General features: G+C 42.6%; 1 protein-coding gene across 3 annotated transcripts in view; it reads left to right on the top strand.

The window, feature by feature from the left end:
- The window catches only part of sema6cb (semaphorin 6Cb), a 135,058-nt gene that overhangs the window by 103,749 nt on the left and 5,613 nt on the right, over window positions 1–25,696 (top strand). For 2 of the 3 annotated variants that reach the window (XM_079504242.1, XM_079504243.1), the window contains 5 exons: window positions 191–328; window positions 4,734–4,811; window positions 9,120–9,178; window positions 9,690–9,740; window positions 15,123–15,278. In XM_079504242.1, the coding sequence (XP_079360368.1) occupies window positions 191–328; window positions 4,734–4,811; window positions 9,120–9,178; window positions 9,690–9,740; window positions 15,123–15,278 (482 nt within the window). The remainder of the gene's footprint in view (window positions 1–190; window positions 329–4,733; window positions 4,812–9,119; window positions 9,179–9,689; window positions 9,741–15,122; window positions 15,279–25,696) is intronic. The other variant, XM_079504244.1, reaches the window with a different exon arrangement.

The raw sequence follows: 25,696 nt of genomic DNA, 5'->3' as shown, positions 1-25,696 counted from the left end.
GTCTTGTTTTTGTTCTTTATTGTGCACAGCTTGACAAGTCTTGCTCTTGTGAATTCTGCACCCTCATTCACAGGGAACAGCTTTCCTCTTTGCTCTGACTCCACCAGCCTTAAGCATCTAGTTTTCCGTTATCAAAATGAAACAAAATGAGTTCTGGGTCCTAACAGCTGCTGTTGTCCTGTATTACTAGATGCAATGTGCGTGGTGAGGACAGGAGAGTGCTTGGCCTGGAGTTGGACAGGGACCACCACGCTCTGTTTGTGGCATTCTCCAGCTGTGTCATCCGCATGCCACTCAGCCGCTGTTCCCATTATGGCAACTGCAAGAAGTAAGTGGCCTTTATACAATTTAGCCATTATCCAGAGTACTGGTTCCCAACACTGGGTCGGGGCCCATTTGTGGGTCGCGCACATTTTTATTGGTCCCCTTATTTGTTGTTTCCTATATTTAGTTTTTAATTATAAATTGGAAAACAAATGTTTAATTAAAGTAGTGAAAATACAAGCTCACAATGTGGCGTGAAGCGACACATTGTGAGCTTGTAGATCTGCTATTTTCACTAGTTTGGGTCCCTGGTCTTGAGCTAAAAGGTTTGGGAATCACTGATCCAAAGTAATGAATAATTTATTATAATTGTCTTATCTCGTTTAGTCTGATTAATTGTCACATGTGCAATTAATGTAGGAGTTTTGTTAGCTATGGACCAGAGCTAGAGTTTTGTGTGTGTGTGTAACCTAGAATTTCTAATAATTGGGGACACAAAAAATAAATCCACATTATGATTAAGGATAAAGTTTTGTTTCTCCAGAAGCCCTTGAACATAGGATGGAAGACAGTCAAACATCACTATGTCACTAACCCTGATGGGTTCTATTCACTGTATAGCTCGTTGCATGTTTGCCATAGAGCAACATTGTTAGGGTTCGGAGGTCTAGTCCATTTGTATTTAATAGTATGCATTGAAACAGGGATAGACTCCCACACCCTGGCTGATACCGACAATAAGCCTCTCTGACTTACTTACTATGCTATTCTAGGAGGTTATTGTGTAAGTCAGTTTACAGTATCTTAAATATGGTTGAGGTGGTTGTTGCAAACAAATAATTTAACATCACGTGCACAAAAGCAGCTCCTATTATTGTAGAATATTTATAAGACCTTTTGTGAAACACATAAACAATATTCTGTTTCTAAACATTAGGTTTGGAATTACTGTTTAGAGGCTGAGGTTTGTTATGGATATTCTAGTCGATCTCTTTGAGAACTTTTGTTTTGTCAGGCAGGGTTTTACTCCTTGCCTAATGTACTCGCTTCCCCGCCTCATGTTCTATTTTTGGTACTGGAATGTTTACCCCCACTCACCCCGGTCGCAACGAAGAGAAAAGATTTCTCTTCAGTATCCTACTGGGAACGCGTATACCCCTATAGCATGCTAACCCCTCATTGCCGGGGCCCCAAAAAGTTCTCAACAGCATTTACGCACAAATTGGAACCAGCTGATTGGCCAACAGCCAGCGGTGGCCAGCGTTTTCTCTAGCCTGAGTAAGAGGGAGAAAGAGGGAAGGAGGTACTGTAATATAGCGAGGGGGAAAGCGGATAAGGTCCGTCTCACTTTAGTGGGCTTACGGGTCGACTGCATCTTTGGATCCTTTCTAGAGTGTGTGGCAGCCGCCCACCTCATCCAGGGATTATGGGCCCCCTCAAGGCTCATCAGGCCAAGCTAGGGGGTCCTGTGTCAGCCGTGTGTCTTCTTTCACCTCACCGCTCTATCGTTCTACCTCCAAATGAGATTTGGTCTGTGTATCTCTGCCAGTTACTGTCTCCATTTTCTTGCTCTCTCTCTCTCTCTCTCTCTCTCACTGCATTCTTCAATTGCTGCTCATTCTCTGTTTCTTTCCCTTACGCTCTCTCGCAGCCCCCCTTTCTGTAGCCTTGCTTGCTCACAAAAGTGTAAGTCAGGTTTCTATTTTTCACTTGGGGCACTGGTGCCGATATTAGGTTTCAGAAATTACAATGTTTTGGGACAGCGGCAAGGCATTCTATGATTGTTAGTGTTTTGACGAAATTATGGTGGCTGTCCATTGGACACGGAAGGAATTGTGCCTTGATAATCTGCAGAGACAGAGATTTCTAGCCCAGTTGGACATGTACATGTCCTGGAAATAACCTGTTTTTATTATGTTCCTATCTTTATTTATTTTTTCTTTCTTTTTCAGTTTAGTCAGTCTAGAATAAACATAATAGTGTGCTTATCGCTGCTGCTGGGTGAAATGCTGGCAAATGAAAATTTACCCATTTTCTTTCCTGTTATTATTTATTTATAATACATGCATTGTATGTGCTGACTGAGCACTGTGAACCTTGGGCTCCCAAGAACCGCTGTGCAATACAAAAATACAATGTCAATGTTAAATACAGTATTTTCAAAATGTTGCACGGTAAAATTGACCCAAAAGGACATCAAGAGTCCATTTCGCTCGAGTTTTACTGTGGGAATGGGCTATCTTATATCCTGTAGACCAGGGGGTATTCCCTGGATGTTAGACAACTGACAACTAAAAGTTATGAGCCCAGACCTCGGAGAGCAGCAGAGATCCCACTTCCCCACAGCAACTAATGGAGGTTCCTTATAGCCGTAGGCGAGGATGCACACCTGCATGTTCATCATAGCCTGACAGAGCATGAGCAAGAAGCCAGTGGGCAAGTCTGAGAGTGTGACGTTCTAAAGAGACATAAGGGACAGAGCCGACAGACACACATGCACAACCATGCAAGTACAGTCAGTCTCACACTGGACACAAAGCCAATAACTTCACCCTCCGCTCACTGTGTTTCCAAACCGCAGTGGACACAACTGACCTCTTTTCCCGGAGTGCTCTGCTGTGGAGATTGGCCACCCGCTGTCCTGTCAGGTCAGCTGTGTCATTCTGTCTTAGACCACCATTGGCTCCAAGAAGCCCCTGGGAAGTGCTGCTGCGAACAGAGCAACAGACTGACCAGACCTGAACTTGGCACACAAGTACAGTGCAGTGCAAGTAGTACTGCATGGATGGATAGAAGGAAGGAAGGCAGCAAGAAAGAAATACAGACAACTATGACGTGTATTTAAAAGATAAAGAAAACTTTTTTATTGTCTATTAAATCTAACATTAAATGAAAATCTGACTTTGCATATGTCCCTTTGTAAGCCCCTTTTTGAAACAAATGTTGCAAAATTGAATTACAGCTAGACAAAAAAACAACATAAAAGCAGAAGAAGTGTATAACTTATGATAATGAAAGAAATGTCACTATTGGACTCTAATAGTGTCTATCCCTAAACAAGATGAAACAAGAGAGGACAATGCAGGAGCAAGACAGTGAACATGAAAACAACAGTTGGTCATTATTGAAAAGTGAGTTTGAGGAACCATTTCAAATGGGCTGCCCATGGGTTCTGGTAGTAAACGCCTGATGCACCTTCTTTATTTTTCCTAGACTTGGGGGGCAGCCAACTCTGCTCTGCCTTCAGGATCTGGCGAATAAGTGATTAACCACTTACGCTTGATATCGTCACACGATGAAAATAACAATCTACAAGCTCGCATTGCATCACATTGGGACATGCTGTGAGATTGTCGATCCGCTCATTGTGCTCAATAGCTGCACACGTCATCATGTCTAAATTAAGCAGATAGGCTTAGGCTATTTAACATGCCCAGAATAGGGATGCCGGAGAGTAACGTGGTTAAAAGGTCTGAAATGTAGCTTGGCATCAGACCATGCGACGCCTTTAAAATCATCAGTTTGATCTTCAAATGAACAGGCAGTCTCAAGGATAAATAATTGAATGTGGACTGCTGATTCATTAAGCTGATAGATTTGCAAAAAACAAATAACTGAAGATTACTTATAATATCAGTAATGGGCATATTTCCAGTTATTTGTTTGTTGGACACAGTAGCTATACTGCAGTGTATTCTACAATAGTAGCTATTCCGCAGTATATTATACTGTAGTATAGCTACTTTTTAATTCAGTTTGTGAATATCTACTGTGTCCATTGCTCCATTATGGCGACAGACAGTCTCTGATCTCCCTGGGCTTTACCACTGATATCAACAGATTGTGCTGCAACATGCATGGAGCCTGCCAGCACTGTGTGGATGGGTGTAATTGTCATGGATCACAGGGGGCCCTTATTAAAACTTAGTTTTCTGAGTCCTGGAGGCTTTCTGATTTGACATGCTCCCAAATCCAACACAGAAGAACCTTTTTTCACTCATTGTTTTGTTTTTATTATCTCCCTCAGATGGGATGAGAACAAAATACCCCAGTGTAGACAGTTTCTGTACATGATATACAATATTATTGTTGATCATTTTCCTTTTTTTTAACAGTGATTGGTAACAACACCCAGGCATGAAATGACGCAAAAATATTTGAACAGGTTTTCACAGGTTTGAAGGATTGTGACGCTCACTCAACACATAAATGACCATCTATACAACATACAGTAATAACGTATGAAATGTTACCAAAAACATAATTCACCCCCACTAGTCATATTACAGTACTCCTTTTTCCCCCCCCAGTTCATGTGGAGTCAAACGACAGCCTGTGGCAGTGTTCTAGAACACACTGGGTCTCGCCACCAGTACATCTGCTGAGCCTTGGCTCACCGTTCTTCACACTCGGTTCTCTTACAGTCTGTTCTGACTGTGTATGTTCTCCTGTGTATGTTTGTCCTGCAGAACCTGTCTGTCATCACGGGACCCCTACTGCATGTGGTTGAAATCAGGAAGCTGTGCTACGGTCTCTCCTGGCTTCAAGTAAGTGAAAAGACACACACACACACACACACACACACACACACACACACACACACACACACACACACACACACACACACACACACACACACTTTAATATTTCCTCATGGATTTTCCCTTAACCAGTGTCAGCAAAACGGATACATGATTTAGACACGGTAAACAAAGTTGTAACTCAGAAATGAGTTGCCAACCGGTATCATGGGGAAGTAATTTTACATCTCAAGCTGTTGCTTGAATGGGTTGTTCAGCACTATTCATATAAACTGGCCTTGCATTACACTGCTGTATACTCTAGATAATCAATATCTAATCTAGAGTTTGATTTGGCTGGACTATCAACATGATGACTATCGATCTCTGCAAATGTCATCGCAGGAAAATGCTGAGTGCCATTTAACTCTGAATGTGTAACAATGGACTCTTTTCAGGTCCATTTTTACACATTGAGGAAAATGATAAATGAACAATACCTTTTAACCCATTTTGGGCGGGAACCACTTTTGGTGTTAGCATTATGTTATGCTTTAGCTATTGAAAAATAGCAGATCTACAAGCTCATAGCGCACCACCGAGTGGCGCGCTATGAGCTTGTAGGTCTGCTATTTTTGAAAAATCGATTCGACATTTATAGAATCGTTCCCAGGTCAAAATGGGTTAATGTGAAAGCACCAGTGTGCCATCTCGATCTCCATCCCCTCTCATATCATGCATTCAGCACAGCATTTGCTGGCAGACATGCCCTGCACATGGAATTGCTTGGGAATGAAACCCCAAGTTTTACTTGGTGTTTGTGTCTGTGTGTGTGTGGGGGGGGGGGACACTTTTCAGTCCAACAGAAAGCCATCGATCAAAAAAAAAAAGCCTGCATAATTTACCTATCCATTTGTATGAACTGGAAGGGAGCCATTTGACACTTAGAGATATTGTCCCTGGTGGCATTACTGTGGGTGTGTGTATTCCCGTGTATGCAGTCTGCACAAGTAAAAAGCTAATCAATGCCATTCTGCTATCCCTCCATTCTCAACCGCATATGTTCCTCCATTCTCCCTTTCTCTCTTTTTGTCTATTACTCTCTCTCTCCTTCCCTTTACCCAGTCCATTTTCATGAAATCAAATGTAATGTCATGAAATCAAAAGTAATGTTTGACTGTGTGGCTTTCAATCACACAGCGGTGCACCACACTGTCTGCTGAATGGGAAGAAGAGATAGATAAATGTATGGAAGGGAAGGGTAGAGCAGGAGGAGAGGCGTTAATGGCACTATTTTCTTCTCCTACATTGCCGTCTGACAGTCTAGGCCTCTGCCTCTCCCTCCATAGTTGATATATGGCTACTCCTAAATCAATTTAACGTAGATATTGTTTTATTTTATTTTTTACGTCTGTGGACACAGGTTGTAAACAGAGTGTGTAGTGGTCTGTCCAATGTCATTCCAGCAAACTTGAGCTGGATATTGGTCGCACGCTGGTGTCATGCACCGAAAATGGCCGATCTACAAATTCCCTCCAATCTACAAGCTCCCATCATGTTGTGCTGCGACATGGGAGCTTGTAGATCAATTTTTTTATCGTCTATGCCCTTCAATAACCACATATGTATTACATTCCATAACGTCTCCTAATTCCTAATAGAATTTGTGTGTTTTCTGTGGGTGTGTGTATATAGGTGCATCTGTCTACCTGTGTGTGCGCATGCATATGGTCACAAGGGTGTGCACATGCACACACGTGTGCACGTGTGTGTGTCTGTTGGCGAAAGCGTTTGGACACACTGGGAATGTGGCCACATGCTGGCGATGAGTGGCTATGTGAAGTTTGATTTATGAGCCAATGTTTGTCAGGCAGGACAGTGGCATGCTGGAAACCAATGAACTAGAACCTGAGAGAGATTGACCGCAATATTGTGCCCGACCAGGCCGCCTAACTGTCCACTAGGGAGAGAGGGGAGGGGCAAGGGGTTATCAAAAGGAGGGGCGGGGTGAGAATGAAACATGGAGAGAAATGTAAGATGGAGAAACAGGAAGGTAAGGAAGGAGACAGAATGAGAGGATTGGACAAAAAGTAAACTGGTGAAGAAAGGAAGAGACAGAAGGAAGAAGGAGGCTGAGGGAGATGTAAATAGATGGAGAGGTTGAAAGAAGGCAAGAGAACAGAAGAGGGGTCCTGAGAGGAGGAAAGAGGCAAAGAAAGAATCAAGGGAGAGAAAGCTCATTTAGTCAGTAAGGGGGATGGACTACAAATAATCAGGGAACTCCTTCTCTTTCCTTTGTGTCTGTGTTTTATATTTCCCTCTGTTCTTCACCCTCGTCTCTCTTTCCCTCTTTCACCTCTCTCACTCAAACTATCATTCTCTCCTCTGTTCTCTACCTCACCCAGAAGTGGCATAAATTGTTGACTGACTTTACACAAAGAGGCAGAGTTTCCACCACTCTCTCTTACGCACGTACTCTCTTGCTCTCGCTCTCTGTGTGTGTGGCTGTAGCTCTCCTGCTGCCCGTCCCCCGTCCCTGGAGAGCATGGTGTGCCAGGAAGGCTATACTTTTCCTTCCTCTAAACAAAATGAACCTTGGAATAAAAAGGGACCAATGCTACTGTGTGGCTGATATATGCACACCTGGCCTGGGTCAACCTAATTAGACTCTGGGCTGGGTGTGACTACACACCTGTTGATCAATTCAGACCCTCACACAGACCTTCTGTCTGGATAGTTGCATCTGCTCTTCGCTGTCTTAAAAGTAATTCAGAGGCCCTTCCAAAGAGAACCTGAAAAATACTTTTTATTAGACATGCACGATATAATCGGTAGCGTATCGAAATCGGCCATTAAAAGGCCATATCGATATCGAACTGATCTAAATATATAATAATATCGCCAATACTGATGACACAATAACAATGTGACAGTCAATGGCTTTGTACTCTCAGAGCAGCTTGTCTGCCTGTCTCTTTAAGAGTGCCAGCTGTTAGTGTCAGCGAAACAAAAATTACAAATTTCAGCAATGACTCCAATGAGTGCTGACAGTTTTTATTCTGAGAATCATGAGAAGCAAAAGCAAAGACAATCTTATGTTCTGTACAGCATGAGCACACTGAACTGTGTTCATGTTCTGTACAGCATGAGCACACTGAACTGTGTTCATGTTCTGTACAGCATGAGCACACTGAACTGTGTTCATGTTCTGTACAGCATGAGCACACTGAACTGTGTTCATGTTCTGTACAGCATGAGCATACTGAACTGTGTTCATGTTCTGTACAGCATGAGCATACTGAACTGTGTTCATGTTCTGTACAGCATGAGCATACTGAACTGTGTTCATGTGTCTTTCTGACCCTATTATTGCACATATTTAGTCGATGCAATGTGTGGGAGATTAATTTGCATTGATGTAATTGTGTGCTGCTCAACTATGGGGGCACTCGCTCAATGGTGCGTCAGTGCCATCTCATTACTTATGGAAGAGATGCGTCTGGATGCGTTCGGGTCTTTGATTTCTGATTGACTCCAAGGTGAAAGATGATGCATCCATTGCAGCAAAAACAGTCATTATTTTGTAGACACATTTTCGCAGCTACAGTGGAAAATATAAATCAAAGGCTGTCAAGTAAATTTTCCAATTCAATAAGAAACACGAGTTAAGCAACAAATGAAGGAATATGAATATTTATTTGGTAGGAACATACGTTGTGAGCTTGGCATGAGAAGGAACAGTTTGACAAAGAACATCTGCCATTGTTCAGTGAATGCAGTCAATAAAAGTTGGCCCAAAGATGGATCAACAACATTGTACAACACACACACACGCTTTCCTTTCTCAATTCCATAAACGTTACAGTTGATGATTACAAAATGATCTGGGCGTGGCAAAATAATGGATAATGGAACCACAAAAGACACAGACACTGACCTCAGCCAGACACAAAAAAGGAGATTGAATTTGGTTTCACGACACACATACAGTATAGTACATAAACTCACAACCCCCTTTCCTGTAAACAAAAACTAATTTAAAAAGTCTCCACAACGCAGAATATTAAGAGGCCAGTAGGCTCTGTTATAATGGACAACAAATGGATTGATGCCAATTTTAAGTGAGACGTTGTGTGTGTGTGTGTGTGTGTGTGTGTGTGTGTGTGTGTGTGTGTGTGTGTGTGTGTGTGTGTGTGTGTGTGTGTGTGTGTGTGTGTGTGTGTGTGTGTGTGTGTGTGTGTGTGTGTGTGTGTGTGTGTGTGTGTGTGTGTGTGTGTGTGTGTGTGTGTGTGTGTGTGTGTGTGTGTGTGTGTGTGTGTTTTTCTCTCTCTCCAGGGGCGGTTTTGAACAGGATGTGGAGGAAAGCTACCTCCAGTACCCTGACACCTGCCATGGTATGGTTTAAACACAATTGTATTTACTACGACTCTCAGCCACACGCATCCAATAAAGGCTCTCACAGAATAAGTTATTGAGTTTGTAAGTTAATGTATTCTCATTTCTGAAAGACAAGACTTAAGTGATTGGCGTTCTAACAAATTGTAATGCGGTATTTCAGTGCATTCATTTCGCTGTCTCAGCAAGGGCAGCGGCTGAGTTCACGCTGAAGGAGTTGGGAGATTAATTTAGCCCGCCTCCATTCACAACTCCTACAGGAAAACTGTTCCCATTTTCCCTGTGTTAATTATGCAGTAATTGCTCATACACTGGTTTCATTATGTAGTTGGTAACAAAGTGTCTTTTTTATGTATTTCTCTATACATGTAGACTGTAGAGCGATGTGATCAGGAACACAAAGGACAGGAGAAAATTCAAGAAAGCATTCTCCCATTCGAAAATAATGGAAGTTATTGGCCACTCAAGTATTCCCAGATTAATGTTTTTATTTATCTCATTCTTTTCCAGACATCCTGGCAACCACACGGAGACAAAACACGGCAGACGATTCAGCGTATGGTCAGTAACCTTAACCATATACTGTACCATTTAGCGGTTTCAGCAGTCTTAGATTCCTGGATTAGTTAGAATGAAAGTTAGAATGAAGTTATTCCGTTGCGTGTCAGTGTCATGCACCAAAAATAGCTAAAAATAGCCGATCTACAAGCTCCCAACAAGCAATGCGGAGCTTGTAGATCTGCTATTTTTTGTGTGCCTCAACCCACACACAACCAATATTAAATCAGGCCTTATTGTACCAATGTACCATGCTCAATACAGCAGGTAGCAAAAGTGCAGGCGGTGAAATTCTTGTGTACTACACATCTTGGGTTAAGTAGATGACCCTTGGTAATATATGATACACTGAAATGGGCGGCAGGGGAGCCAAGCAGTTAAACATGCTGTCATGTAACCATAATGTGCCTGAAAACATTCAATGTATCCATCAACAATCATGAGTCCTGTCAGAGTCCTTGACTTGACACTGATCCCCGAATACCTCCTTCCATAGTCTGTCACTCTGAAGACCATCAGCTAACTGCTGGAAAAAATATAAATGTGTATATTTTTGCTGCTGGTTTACAATCAAATGGGGCTAGAGCGGCTTTTGTGTGGCAGGAGACCAGTCCCCCATGCCACCTCTCTCTCACTCAAGCAGGAGACCAGTCCCCCATGCCACCTCTCTCTCACTCAAGCAGGAGACCAGTCCCCCATGCCACCTCTCTCTCACTCAAGGAGACCAGTCCCCCATGCCACCTCTCTCTCACTCAAGGAGACCAGTCCCCCATGCCACCTCTCTCTCACTCAGGAGACCAGTCCCCCATGCCACCTCTCTCTCACTCAGGAGACCAGTCCCCCATGCCACCTCTCTCTCAGAGACCAGTCCCCCATGCCACCTCTCTCTCAGAGACCAGTCCCCCATGCCACCTCTCTCTCACTCAAGCAGGAGACCAGTCCCCCATGCCACCTCTCTCTCACTCAAGCAGGAGACCAGTCCCCCATGCCACCTCTCTCTCACTCAAGCAGGAGACCAGTCCCCCATGCCACCTCTCTCTCACTCAGGAGACCAGTCCCCCATGCCACCTCTCTCTCACTCAGGAGACCAGTCCCCCATGCCACCTCTCTCTCACTCAAGCAGGAGACCAGTCCCCCATGCCACCTCTCTCTCACTCAAGCCGACGGCTTAAACATTGGAGCTATTGTCCGGAGCATTGGTAGCATCAGTCTTTTGACAGGCCTGTAGCTATGGTGGCCAGTCTGCCTAATGCCCTGTATCGGGAGGAATCATCATCCATGTCACGTCCCATTACTCCACTGGCCAGACGCTGAAACCCATATTAGCCCTGGAACGGGAATGCAATGTCATTCCCGTTGGTGAGAAGGGTGAGAGCGAGGCTCAGGCTGTGTTAGCAAACCATTTTAAATGGAAGTTTGTTACATCTCTATTTGTTGTATGGCTAATGTTCCATTTGTGGCCATAAAATTGAGCAATTTTCTGTCTCTCTGAAAAGCTATTTAAGTTGTGTTAAAAAGTTTACCCCAGTGTTGTCACTAGGGTTGAGCATCCCAATAGCCAAGTGGTTAGGGTGCATACCACATGGGCTCAAAATGCCCATTTCATCGAATCCCTGGTTTGATTCCTGGCCATCCTATCTCTTTCCCCTGTCACTGGAATAAAGGCAAATCTGTTCTGCAAAAATAGCGACCTACAAGCTCACATGTTGGGATGCATTAAGCTTGTCGATCTGCTATTTTTGCTGAATGTTCACCCTAGAATAGGGACGATACGCTTCAAGTTAATTTCAAACTGATATGTTCAGTTGATCACCATTCACCAGAAACACGACCGTGTTCACATCAACATCCCTTTTAAGTAGGCACGCACCAATGTATCGGCTACATATCGGTATGGGACGATATTTGCCGTTATCGGTCAATATCGGTATCGACAAATAAAACTGTTGTTAATAAGCATAATAATAATAATACATTTTATTTATAAGGCGCCTTTCAGGGCACTCAAGGTCGCTGTACAACAAGTTAAATAACAGTTGACACAAATACATTTTGCGTTGGCTATGTTGGTGTGTTGGTTATCTGCAATCTACGAAGTTGTAGATCCTGAACATTTATTGCGGCCACAGGTCGCATTTACTATGAAATCTGCATCTCTCGTCCGTCAGTTAGTTAGTCACACCACGCCTCCATATGGTCACGCCTCATGACATCACACCTCCATATAATGGTCACACCTCGTGACATCATGCCTCCATATATGGTCATGCCTCGTGACACGTCACACCACCATCACAATACTGACCTCATCTAACCCTGGATAACCATACATGTAGAAGACTGGATAATCACTTAGATCTGCATATATGGAGCTGGCCAACAACTTTACATCTGACCTCAAACCCTTAGATATCCATATATGGAGCTGACCTGTTCTGACATTCCATATGTTGATCTGACCTCATCAAACCCTGTACACAAGACATGCTCCATATATGGCCAGTACAGAATCATTCCATACAGTATGTTGATCTGACCCCCCATGCCAAAGCGCCAGCGCTCGTCCAGCAGTCTGCCGTCGCCCAGACGGATGCTCGCCCTCAGGGCGTCTTACTGGTTTCTTGTATTGAAGATGTATTTGTTTCCCTGGCACAAAAGGGGGAAATAAAAACAGCAAAAACTAAGTAAACATATATCGGTATCAATATCGGCTAATGGCTAAATTGTTATTTTAAACATTGGTATCGGCCAAGAATTTCCATATCGGTGCACCCCTACTTTAAGTCAGTAGCTGAGAGAGGGAAACTAATGTTTTTCTATTCTGCATGTTGTTACACTGCAGGGTAGCTAATGGTGATGGTTTATCCAACCCAGTGATTAGTATCATCACTGTTATGTACAGAGCAATCCATCCAACATCTCACCCAGTCTCTCTTCATCTCCCCACAGAGAGACATTGTGTCTGTTGGTGGCTTGGCACCAGACCTCCACAGTCCCATAGTCCCTCAATGCTCCCGTGTACCCTCCCTGCTGAAGGAGTTAACCACAGACCTCCACAGTCCCATAGTCCCTCAATGCTCCCGTGTACCCTCCCTGCTGAAGGAGTTAACCACTCATTGGGTTGCCATGTTGGTGGCTTGGCACCAGACCTCCACAGTCCCATAGTCCCTCAATGCTCCCGTGTACCCTCCCTGCTGAAGGAGTTAACCACTCATTGGGTTGCCATGTTGGTGGCTTGGCACCAGACCTCCACAGTCCCATAGTCCCTCAATGCTCCTGTGTACCCTCCCTGCTGAAGGAGTTAACCACTCATTGGGTTGCCATGTTGGTGGCTTGGCACCAGACCTCCACAGTCCCATAGTCCCTCAATGCTCCCGTGTACCCTCCCTGCTGAAGGAGTTAACCACTCATTGGGTTGCCATGTTGGTGGCTTGGCACCAGACCTCCACAGTCCCATAGTCCCTCAATGCTCCCGTGTACCCTCCCTGCTGAAGGAGTTAACCACTCATTGGATTGCCAGGCTTAATGAAGCAACCCTGCCGCTTAATCCCATGGAGCTCCCACCATCCCCATGCTTTCTCGCATTGTTTGAAGTTCTCCATACACAGCCAGATTCTATCCCTATTTTCTTTTCTCTTTTCTTTTTCTTTTGAATTAAACAAAAAGACCTTTTAAGCCTTCACACTGAAGATCAATTATCAGCTTTCCTAGACGATAAAACAGCCCATATGCTGAACAAAGCTGCTATGGTACCTGCGGCTCCATTTACCCAATCGGGAGCACGCCATGGGCAGGATGCTCCCTTTCATCCTCTCCCTCGTCGCCAAACAATCCTGGCCCGTAGAGAGAAGGGTGTGAGACAGAACCTCATCTCTGTAGGTAATCAAATGCCTCTCTGTTGCATAACATGCCTTCTCTGTGTGTCTTTTTTCTCTGCAGTCATGAGGGAAAAACAATATCAACCCACACAAATGCACCGGGACACAAACACAAACATGATAAATTGAGCGAATTTTAAAGTCCTGGAGCTATTGTCCACTGCACTAAGGCCCAGATCTCCCTTGTGTGTTGCTTTAATTTGCCTGGCACAGATGGCGCACTGACAGGGCACCTTATTCAGAGCGAAAGCTATCAACTGGCACAGAGAGATGGAGAGAGAAACAGCCCCTTCACCTCCAGTCTGGGCAGGCACTCTTCAGTATGCTAACATTATGGTTGGCGTATTAGAGGGAAAGCCCAAGCCAATAGCCGTATGATGCAGATCAAACTTCAAGGACAAACGCTGACTGAAGAGAGCACTCCTGATGCGAATGTGTGTGATGAAAATAAATATGTGTGATAATACAAGGCAGAAACCCAGCAGGTTTTCTTGCCGTATGCTTAAGGTAATCACAGGAATTGGCTGTTATCATGTTTTCTGTCAGTGGTTTGATATTGACTATAATATGTTTGACCTGAGAGCAAAATGGCTGCTGTATGAATCATGTTGCCTGTGAAAAAGCTTTGATGAATTGTGGGAAAAAGAGGCGTGGTTCTGTATGTCTGCTAGCCAGGTACCAGTATCTATTTCCACCTATCTGTGAAAACACTTACCACAGTGCAGCAGACACGGAGGACATTTTAACAATGGTAGAAGTCGATCTGCGCTGGAAGGCTCATTCAAACAGGGTCCAGCCAGCTGGACCAAAGCCACCCAACAAAAGGGGGATTTGCTATAAAATAGACTGGAGCACCAGTGACTACAGATTCCTCAGTGCTTCAGTAACAAACAAAAGGCAGCAAAGTTTAGAAAACTTGCAGCCAGCAGTCTATTCAAATCAGAACGGCATTGAGCATTCTTATTTTCCTAAAAAGATTTTTTGCTGCCTGCAGCTATTTGAAAAGTGACAAAGCCCTGTGCAAGGTTTTTTTTATGTAGATACAGTATGCAATGTAATTGCAAATTTAACATTAGACTAGACTATTTTTGGTGTCATCGTTTCAAGGTTGTGAAGTATTTTCTGTCACGAACGTGGTAATGGATCAACTGTAAGCTCTTGCAGTAGAGTTCACCTGGAAAAACAAACCAAATCAAAAACATGAAATCAGTTTTGTGGAGAGACTAATATGGTGCATTGTTGAGCTGATAAAAAGATGTGATGTAGCAACCATAGAGAAGAGTTTGGTTATAAATGACTATTTTGCGCTCTGTGCACTTGTCACTTTTCCTCACTGTCATGAAGGGGAGCTCTCTGCTTAGTCGTTGAGAGCTTTGACTGTCATTTTTTCCACACTGAGATTGATCTGGGGTAAAAAAGACATTGATATTTTATACAATTACTTGTTGTAATTTAACATTGCACTAATTTATCACTTTGTTGCCCCTCCCCCTCACTACAACTACAGGGAAGACCACACCCACAAGCGCCAGCACAACCTATCAGGGGGCGACATTCCCAAAGGAGGCAGGTGACCCTGAAAGAGGTACAGGTCCTGATGGCCCTCCCCCAGTTGGGGAACAGGGGTCACCTGACTCGGAGCCAATCAGTGTGGAGATGGAGGGTAAGGGGGTGGGGTGTCTGTTCTTGCTTAATTCTGACCTGCAGAGGTTTGCACTGCTGGGCCCTTCACTGTACACTTCTAACCAGGCTGACAACTAACACTGCTGTTGAAAGTTAAAGATTGTATTTCACTGTGGGAGAACATCACCCCTTTTCAGCAGCATTCTACCACAATATGAACCACCCAGTGGTGGTCATTGTTTGCAATTATTGCTGTCTGGAGTCTAGAAAAAGAAAAGCAAAGCCTGATCTGTGATGGTGAGAACATGTTTTTGACCTCACATGGAAGTATGCAAGCTAAAAATGGGATGTTCTTCCCGCAGTGAAATATACTTGAAGTACTTCACTAACATCTCAAGTCTGAGTTATAACTTGGTTGCACACTGTGTCGCACAAATAGCCTATACCGGTATGTATAAATCAGGCTCTCCACATTAAACAATGTCTTTGTAAAAAAGCATTAAGCTTTAGTTAGCTGTTTTACCCATACACTTCATTAGTTTTGCTTAATCTCCAATCGGACGTGACATGATTGATAATTGGCCAGTCAGCTTAACCAGAGATTTAAAGCACTTTGTGATACGGCTGAAAGGTGCTGCAAGATAAACAGTAGATAACATCACAGACCACTACACTTAACAAAGATATTGATGGCATAAGAAACAGCAGCATTCCAAAAGGCTTGCTGACGGTTAAGATATTTCCGCTCATGTACATTCCATCTTAAATCTACATTAGATGTGCTTAGCTAAGCAGCTAGGAGTGTAGACGATTTAATCACTTAATCCATTGAGACCTGGAACGCATCCATGTCACATTAGCGTTTAACCACATTAACCATTAACCCATTTTGGGGCGGGAACCCCTTTTGGTGTTTTAAACATTGTTATAATTTAGCTATTGAAAAATAGCAGATCTACAAGCTCATAGCGCGCCACCGAGTGGCGCGCTATGAACTTGTAGGTCTGCTATTTTTGAAAAATCGTTAAAATGTGCCTCAAATCTTTCCGAAAATTGTCATGATTTAGAAAACTTTTTTTTTTTACATGTCGACGTCAGGCCTGAATGGGTTAAATAGATCCTGGATTGGATCTAATAAAGTCCTCAAGTCAAGCTGAACATGCAAGTGTAAACAAATGTCCATCGGAACACCATCATCTTATTTCTTGGCTTGCCTCATCTTGTTTGGCTCGTCAATGCCCTTCCTGTTCCCCGGCATGTTTCCAATCTTCAAGACGCATGCCACGGAAGTGGAATCTCTGTCTTCTCTTATCTTACGCTGTCTACGTTCACATGTTACATTTAGCTTTTAACTGAAGGTTCTATCCAGTGAAAGTTCCAATTTCCGAGCAGGTTATGTGTCTTGCTGAACACACTGCAACTGGACAGACTAGTTTACCATTGAGGGGATTGAACCTCCTGCCATTTTGTTATGGGACGCTAACCACAAAAAAGTAATTTCCATACAGTATTGCTCCGTATAGTGGAATATCCAGTCATGCCTAAACACTCTTACATTATGTCTTCTTTGGTCACTGGCTTCCTCTCCTCTGGCACTGTGTTGAGTCCATAAATCCTGAGCTAGCGAGGCTTCCATTCAGTGTCTGTGACTGCAATGATGAGCCACTCAGACTCAAATGAGAAAAAACCTGTAACAAATAAATAACCAGCGGGGGGGCCTGGGCCAGCGAGTCAGCCGATGGCGAGGAGGAAGGATGTAATGGAAACTAGAGCAATGCGATTGACTTCAGCCAATGTCGTTTCTGCTGCAGCTTGAGTCCGGAGAGCAGTGGAAAAGAGGAGCTATGGTGGAAGACAGTGTCACAGATCTATGCTTTACCTCCTGTGCTGTTTCTCTATCTCTAGTTACACTATCCTTTAGTATGTAGCCACAAACTAAATTAGATGTAGAAATGGAAATTGACCAAAAATATATTGTTGCATACAGTTGTGTGTATATAAATATACAACTGTGGCGTACGAAAATAGTGAGAATAACAGATCTACAAGCTCACAAAAAATGTTTAAGTTATATAACCCAGCTCTATGTAGAAAGTAAAAACAGTAAACACATATAATCACAAACTATATTGTACAGTACATCGTGTGTATATATACGTATATATATACAGTATGTCTATGATTATAATATTTAGGGTTAGCATGGTAGCATCAGGTTTAGAGTGACTGTAACAGTTGGTCATTATGTTCAACAATCTTATTGATGCGCCTTTGCCAAAATATGCCGAACCCCAACCTGCCAAATGGAGGCCAACCCTTCTCAGTGTCTGAATGTGTTTTCCAATGATAGACAACGAAACATTATTATCAGTAGTTCATAATACTATGAGGTGGTAATTAGGTGTAATAAATTCCTCAAGAGATTTCTTTGTTCGTTTATTTGGACGGGACAGAGTATATTAATGAACATTACATAAAAAATGTAGCGTAAATACACAGTCCCCAGACATTGAACACTAAACAAAACTGACATAACAAGACATGAGAGAACTGGACATATTAAGAACTGTGGGAGGAGTAGAGGAAATAATGTGAAAGTTGCATCTAGTTGACGTCGGGGGGTAAACAAGTGCACAAGTAAAAAATAAATATGGCATAATCTTAACACTATAGGTACAATGCAATGTATTACATTGTCAGCCCTCTGCTGACTTGGTTTACATACCTGTAGTGACACAGGGAAGAGAGACCAATGATACAAGGACTGACTGAACTGCATATGGTGTAAACATTTTTTTAAGCTATAGACTAGTATAAGTAACAGATACACATGCTGACTCCCAAGTAATACACAGGCCATGTCAAATCCCAAGACGTCTATCTAGCACATACTGTACCTAAGCAGATTTTTCCCCTCTCTTATCCAAGGTGAAAGTAGCTGCAGAGTGTTATGTAAACACTTACAATACCCTAAAAGGCAGGGCTAAGAAGAAAAACCCCAGCAGTCAGGTTATACTAAAACCGTCACCATCTGGGGAATACACCCACCTCTCCACTGTGTTAAAAGGCAGACCTATGTGCTGCTCAGAGCACAATATTTACCAGACACATGTTTTATATGTATACTGATTTGTTTCCTGTCCCGCCTTCCCATGGTGAATTTACCTTTTCACAGTCAAATGAACTAGTGTCAGTGTGACCAAAGAGCCTAAACTAACTGGTAATTTAGCTGACAAGCAAAGGGAGATAGATTAATAATGGAAGCAAGTGAAGCAGGCTCATTAAAATGCTGTAGGAGGAGTAGTGAGCGAACCCCAAATGAACCTTTTTCATGTTCACGTTGGTGTCCTTTGGGGGGGGAATCGTTGCTAACAAGTTTTCTAAAGAGTTATTTATAGTACCTCTGAAGACCGTGGCAAAACACTGCTTGCGTTATTTCCTTTCAAGGTATCGATTCTGTTCAGCTATTGTCTTCCCTCATTTACTCTCAGTTTAAGACAAATTCATTCCTATTTCCATCTCTTAGAAATACTCATTTCACCAGTACTATTGGTATAGATTTTTCACATGGTGGTTATCGTATTTCAGAACACAGTTCTGTAGAAAGCAAACATTCAAATAAATGACATTTGCTCTGTAGTGGCGTGACATGGTGGGTGTACCCCCCACACACACACACGCACACACACACTCACACACACAAGAATGGGAAACACCCAGCTGGTTTCAGTGTAGCTGCCAATTTTGGTTCACTTTTTGTCACTGGCATGTCTTAATGGCACTCATTAAAGGTCACTCAAAACTAGCTCATTTTTCCACTCGGCTCACCAGCTCAACTATGAGTGACATCATATTTTACATCTTACAACTCCCTACAAGTCATTGCACATACATAATATCGCTATATGTAATTCATCACTTTAGAATACGTCACTTAATACTTAATGCAACATTTTAATGTCATTTTATTTCATGACAGCTACGCAGTAAAATCCTGAGTCTTAATGTATCCAATGTATCCATAGTGTACACTTACGGGTCCGTTTGGTGACATTTAACTCTGAGGATTTGACTGTGTAGTCACGTGCACTTGAGTTCAGTGTGAGGGTGGAGAGTGTGTATAGAGTGTCACAGTGATCCACGGGCCCACAGTGAGCAAATCTTTCTATGCAGTTGTAATGACTCCTAGCTAACCCCTTACCCTTTCTTCTGTCTCCTTGACCTCTGGGGTATATCTCAGTTTTACCTGCCTGTTTTTTGTTTTACGTTGAACTAACCCTTTTAGCTGTACCTGCCTCCTTTGTTGAATCCTCTCAACCCTTGATCCTCTTTATGATCTGTCTTTCCAGTTTCAAACCTATGGCTGACACTGTGCTTGGCCTTGTCTTAGTAGCCTGAAATCAGTTTCTCTATGGCCCACCTAAGAGAGACAATTCACTCCACTGGCAATCATTGTCAGACTATAACTGACATCCTTCAACAAGACAGAATAATGAACAAGTGGTGTTTTTTTCTCCCCTCCTTTCTTTCTTTTCTTGTTTTTTACATCTTTGCATCCAGTTTGACATGTAAATTGAGATGATTGGGGAAAAATGTGCGCCATTATAGTCTATATCTGTGCGGGCATTCTTCTACAAACCCTTTTAAGGTGTCAAGCTAGATGAATAGATGTTTAAAGTATAGTATCGTTTGATGGTATTACTGTGATAAAATGTTCAATTTATACTGTATGGATGGATTGTCTCTCTAAGCTGGTTGGTAAAGCAGAAGTTGTACTTCTTCCCAGAAGTGTACAATATCGAGTGTTAATTAAGAATTTAGAGAGTATAAATGAAACCAAACGGACCCATAATGGTCCATTTTGTTCCATTTGTACACACAATTAACACTGAGGATTTTACTCAGTGTATTATAGTATATTGTTTTAGTGACAACAATAGATTGTTAGATTTGGAACATACTGTATATGCTTTACCATCCACTGGATGGCAAAAATTGGTCTTTTTTTAAAAAACATATTATGCTGTTGCATGATGCATGCGTTATGCCTGATTTGATAGCCTGCAATGATTTCATGAGATGTCAATTCAACCACACTGCTGCAGAAGTATTTAAAGCCATCTTTAGTTCCATGTGGTGAGACATATTTGTTTAATTAAATATTTTTGTACACACAGATTTTGTTATAAGAAAAAACACAAAGAAATATGTGTGTATCTGGATGCCAGGTGGTACAGCATGCCTAATTTACCAGTATTTAATCAAAATCTTAATGAAACCTGTTGTGCTCTGTATGCATCAACAGACCTAAAGAGAAATGCGGTGCTCATTACTACTACTTTTCAATTGGAATGGATCGGTTACATTACAGCATATCATATTACCTCATGCACATAAATCAAACTGCATCCAATTGGCTGGCCACTGATGTGGAATATTATGCAAATGTCTAATAACAAGTGGTACATGATTGAATTCACTCACTCAACAACCCTGACGCTTATGTGCATGTAGCCATAACAGTATCCACATAATGTACAGAACACAATCATGCACATACACTTCTTAGTAAGACACATACAAAAGTAATGCATGTACTGTACTGTACTGTACTGTACTGTACTGTACTGTACTGTACTGTATACACCTACAATCAAGCCATGTTTCTTAACCATCTCTGTCAGCACACAGACATCAGCTATATATATTGTCAAATTAATATGTCATGGTAAGCACAAAATTGCTCTTTTGACACCCCGAACAATTCTTTGAAATAGAAAATATAGTTAATTTCCGTTTGTGTTATTGTTTAACACAGTATAAATGCACCTCTGGCATTAGTAGAGGTAATGCTCGCCTATGAAGCCTGGGGGAATTTTCTCTCAGTTCCTTCTCATTGCGATCGAGTATCCATTAATGGAACTATTAAATATGCTCCTAAGCTTGGAGAAACAGAAACTAATTAAGGCTATTTTGGAACATCTTCTCTCGATGCACAGAAATAGCACATGGTTAGTGTTCCAAGTTGAAATGCATTTGAGTGTACCCTTGAGAAAAGTCTGTTACAATGGAAAAGTTACACACACAAAGGAGAAAGTTGGTCGGCCATTTTAAATGTTACACCTGTGACCTTGAAAATACATTATGGAAGAATGGAAAGTCTTGATGCTTTCATGTCCATTTAGAGAGAGAATTAATTTCCATTCGTGCAAATTGCAAAAACGAAGATTCAAGATTCATACTAAAGCTCATGTGTGCTCCTATGTACTTCAATTTAAGCTGCTTGTGCCAATATTACTGTTGTGTCATTGAAAAGTGTGCGTTTCCTCTCCCTATCACCTGAGGAAAGAACACCTCGTTTGTACAACTAGGCACATCAACTTTCTTTTCCCTACAAACAAATACATCTCCAATTAGTAAGACGCCGCACAGGCAATGTTGTATAAGCCTTTTGCTTGCTTACATAACCTACCGTGCCATCTATTTTTAACAATATGGATACAATCACAGAGCTTTCCTCTTCCTACGAGGCGACGGAGGAGCACGAGCTGAGCAATACCGCTCTCCTACCATAACACAAGCTGCTGCAGTGCCAGGCTTCAAAACGTCTGTCACTCAGCCCAGCACGTCTGTCTGCCTCTCTCTCACTCTCTCTCACCTTTCTCCCTCTCCCTGCTCTCCTCACTGTGCTCCTCCTTACAATCTGCTCCTCTCTCTCAATCCCCCACTCGATGTCATTATTTTTTTTTTCATCCCCTTTCTGTTTTCCTTCTCATACTTACTGTAGTTGTACACCGGTGTCGTGCACTGAAAATAGCAGATCTAACATGTATTTTCAGCGTGCAACACCAGCATGCAACTAAGTATAAATCACCCTTATCTCTTGGATCTTGAGTCTTCACCTCTTCATTGCCAGTTTCTTGCCAAGGTTGAACTTTATCTCATCTCCCTTCTTTCCTTTTCCGCTGTCACCATTTCTCTCCCCTCCCCCTCTGCCTCCACTCACACAGCCCATCTGTCTGTTTACCTTTTGGCAGACTTGGATATCTCTATATTAAGCTTTGGCTGAGCTGAGGCCATGTCGAGTCGACACAGAAATATAATGCGACAGCATATGAGAGGAAGGAACACTGAAAATGACTCTGATATTATGTAAACACTTATATATATATATATATATATTGGGGATATGGCTGCGAAGTAGCTCTATTTCCGAAGCGTTGATGGCCTTCCATAAACACACAAGCATCATTTGGTGTTTGTGATGAAAGCTAGACCCCTCTTTCACTTCTGTGTTCAAACATTTCATCTCTCTAAATTGGAGAATAAACACTTGGGCAGGTGCGCAATCCCACAAAGTCACCCTCAGTTGTTACTGCAAATAATCGGCAGAGTACTGCATGCAAGGACCGGACCAAGCCTGCAAGTGCAGTTGCAGTTGGCTTGTACTGAATGCACCTCCTGCGTGCCATCTAACAAGCTTGCCAGTCCACCCCCATGTCTCGCTGGGTGTTAATTTCAACATGACCATGCCACCATATGTCACACATACATAGTGATTGAGTCATCCCACCCACTTGCCAAACATGTTGTGACAAGTCATGATTATGTTTACCTCCCCCATGCATTTCATCGCCTACCAGGCCACTTGACTCGTACCCCCACAGCCACCTCAGACCAATGGGAACCCTTCATAAGTCTGGCTCCTGGTGTGTGTATGGGTTTGTTGGAGGGGGTCATGCTCCGGATAGTGTGGATGACTCACTGACAGGCCCACATGAGCAACATGCATCTGTCTCCTTTGGCTAGTCGTTACAGAAACACATAGACCACATGGATGCTGTAAAGATGACTGACAACCAGTGTAATATGATGCCACAAAAAGACACAGGCTGTTGAAAATTAAGTTATTAGAAGGTATCACTTTTGCCGCCACTCCTCCTACACACACACACACACACACACACACACACACAGCAATGACGATTGAAATAATGAGCTATGACTTTTTAATGTGGCCATAAGCCAAGGCAATTAAAAAAGACGTGGCAGAACATTGAAGATTTTTAATTTGAAGCTCCATTGAAAATGCTATTCCCAGAATGATAATTGTGTTCCATAGTGTGAACTATTTTATCCTTCTGCTGGGAAATAGTAGCAAAACTACACTTGTGGCTGAGAGCAGCAATTCATTGGGAATGAGATGGAGAACTTCTACCGACACATCTGCTCAAATGTGTCATCTCCAAACAATGAACAATGTCACCTACGTGTTACATTTTAGAGTCCTAGTCGGCCACAGCAGAAGTGTACTGTATCAAGGCTAAATTGATAAAGGATGTTTGATATTTCCTACCTATTCTGAACACAATAGGCAAACATTTGGCACAAGTAGATGAACATTCTGTGAAAATTGGTAATTTTTCAGCAAAAATAGCAGATCTACAAGATCAATCGTGGATGGGCTATTTGACTTAGAATGACATATATAGGGTTTAAGTGGTTAAGATGCAATCAAAGCAAAGTTTTGACAGTGATGAAGGTTTCATCTCTCCATCGTGCATCATGTGTCAGTTGCCATTGAGACTTGCCCTTTGTGCTGACAATGATATACAGATTCAGATACAGTACTGTTACACTGTATGTCATGATAGAATAGATGCTACTTCCACCACTTGTATTCTTCCACCACGCTTGCAACTGCAAGATCACACGCGCAACACACACACACACACACACACACACACACACACACACACACACACACACACACACACGTGCATTCGTGCATACCATACTGTAGCTATTATAGCCCGGTATGGTTTTTGAGGGGTGCTAGCCCCTCCTACGTATATTCAGCTATTAGTGTAGATTTTGTCTTACACAAACATTAAGGCCCTCATTTATCAACGCGGCGTACGCCAAAATATGGGTGCATGCCGGAATTACGGCATTTAACATTTCCGCAAACCTTGAACTTGAACGTGCGGACAAAAATCACGTCAGGTGTCGTAGGCTTTGTCATCTGTTTTTCCGTCGTACGCAAGTGGAGCAGCATTGTCTGAACTGCTGACATGCTGTCACAGGCATCTAAACATATGTTTTCACTCCTAAAATGTATAAAACTAATAATACATGTAAAAAATATATATTTTGTAAAGGCATGTCATATGAAATTGGTAGGATATTTCCAAGTGTAGGCTACAAGCAATTAAAATCGCGCAATTATAATCAATGTTGCAAGTTAGATGCTTAAGCCATTTAAACAGTGTTTTGCATGAGCGCAACTGCATACATGCAAGGATTTGTGCTGCCTGCATGTGCTGGAATCATGACTGGACGTTGGAGAGTAGGCCTAGTGCAGATTGAACTGCTGCAGCTGTGGAGAGTCAAGTGACAGTCTCCCAACATGGGTAGCCTACTGTAGCCTAATCTACAGCAGGCCGATGTCTTTCTGGAGTTACGGTATGTGCACAGTGCAATCTCCACCTTGTTTAAGGATAAACCCGGCGCGTCGCTCGAATGCCAAATGTGCCGTGCCAGCGCAAGTGGGGAGCGCATCGGAGATAGGTAGGCTAACCCAGCCAGCCCACCAGTGCCAGTGCCACATGAGGCTATGTTAAGGTTTAGGCTGCACATTCATATAATTGACAGTTGACAGCCCAGCCACTGCAGTGACTAGGCAATCTAAATAGTCATAAACGTGCATGGTCACATTGTCACGGACGGACCACATTATAGAGACAGACAGGACAGTTATTTAGTTATTTAATTCATGGTTCACAGGTTCAGGTTTTCGTTCACTAATATATCTTGTTGTATATTAAATTACTTTAATAATAATTAATAATGAATTAATAATAATAGGCTACAACTAACAACACAGTGACAGTTGCTACATGACTGCTTTAAGTTAACGTGCACTGCGCACGAATGGGTAAAATTAATATAGTAGGCCTAGCCTACAAACTATTCAGATGCAACTGTGATGTGTCATAGCCTTGGTGCGTGCGTGGACATGACAGCCGTGTGTGTGTGTGTGTGTGTGTGTGTGTGTGTGTGTGTGTGTGTGTGTGTGTGTGTGTGTGTGTGTGTGTGTGTGTGTGTGTGTGTGTGTGTGTGTGTGTGTGTGTGTGTGTGTGTGTGTGTGTGTGTGTGTGTGTGTGTGTGTGTGTGTGTGTGTGTGTGTGTGTGTGTGTGTGTGTGTGTGTGTGTCAAAAAGGCAAGCGGGGGAAACCTTTTATTGGCTTTTTCCATCGTGTAACTATGGTTTCCATGCGTTTGGTCGTATTGCAGTTGTGCATGTCGCACAAACGAGGGTGAGGCTTGATTTCATAGGGCGTGCCAGATTGATTCAGCCGTCACATTTATCACTGCTAGGAATGAAATTAAGGAAGGATCAGCTGTTTGCGATCACTTTATAAATGCCGTGGCGACGTGAGTGTACTACAAAACTGA

This window comes from Electrona antarctica, assembly GCF_951216825.1.
Source record: "Electrona antarctica genome assembly, chromosome: 6".
NCBI classification, from domain to species: Eukaryota; Metazoa; Chordata; class Actinopteri; order Myctophiformes; family Myctophidae; genus Electrona; species Electrona antarctica.
This window is presented reverse-complemented; position numbering and strand designations above follow the sequence as displayed.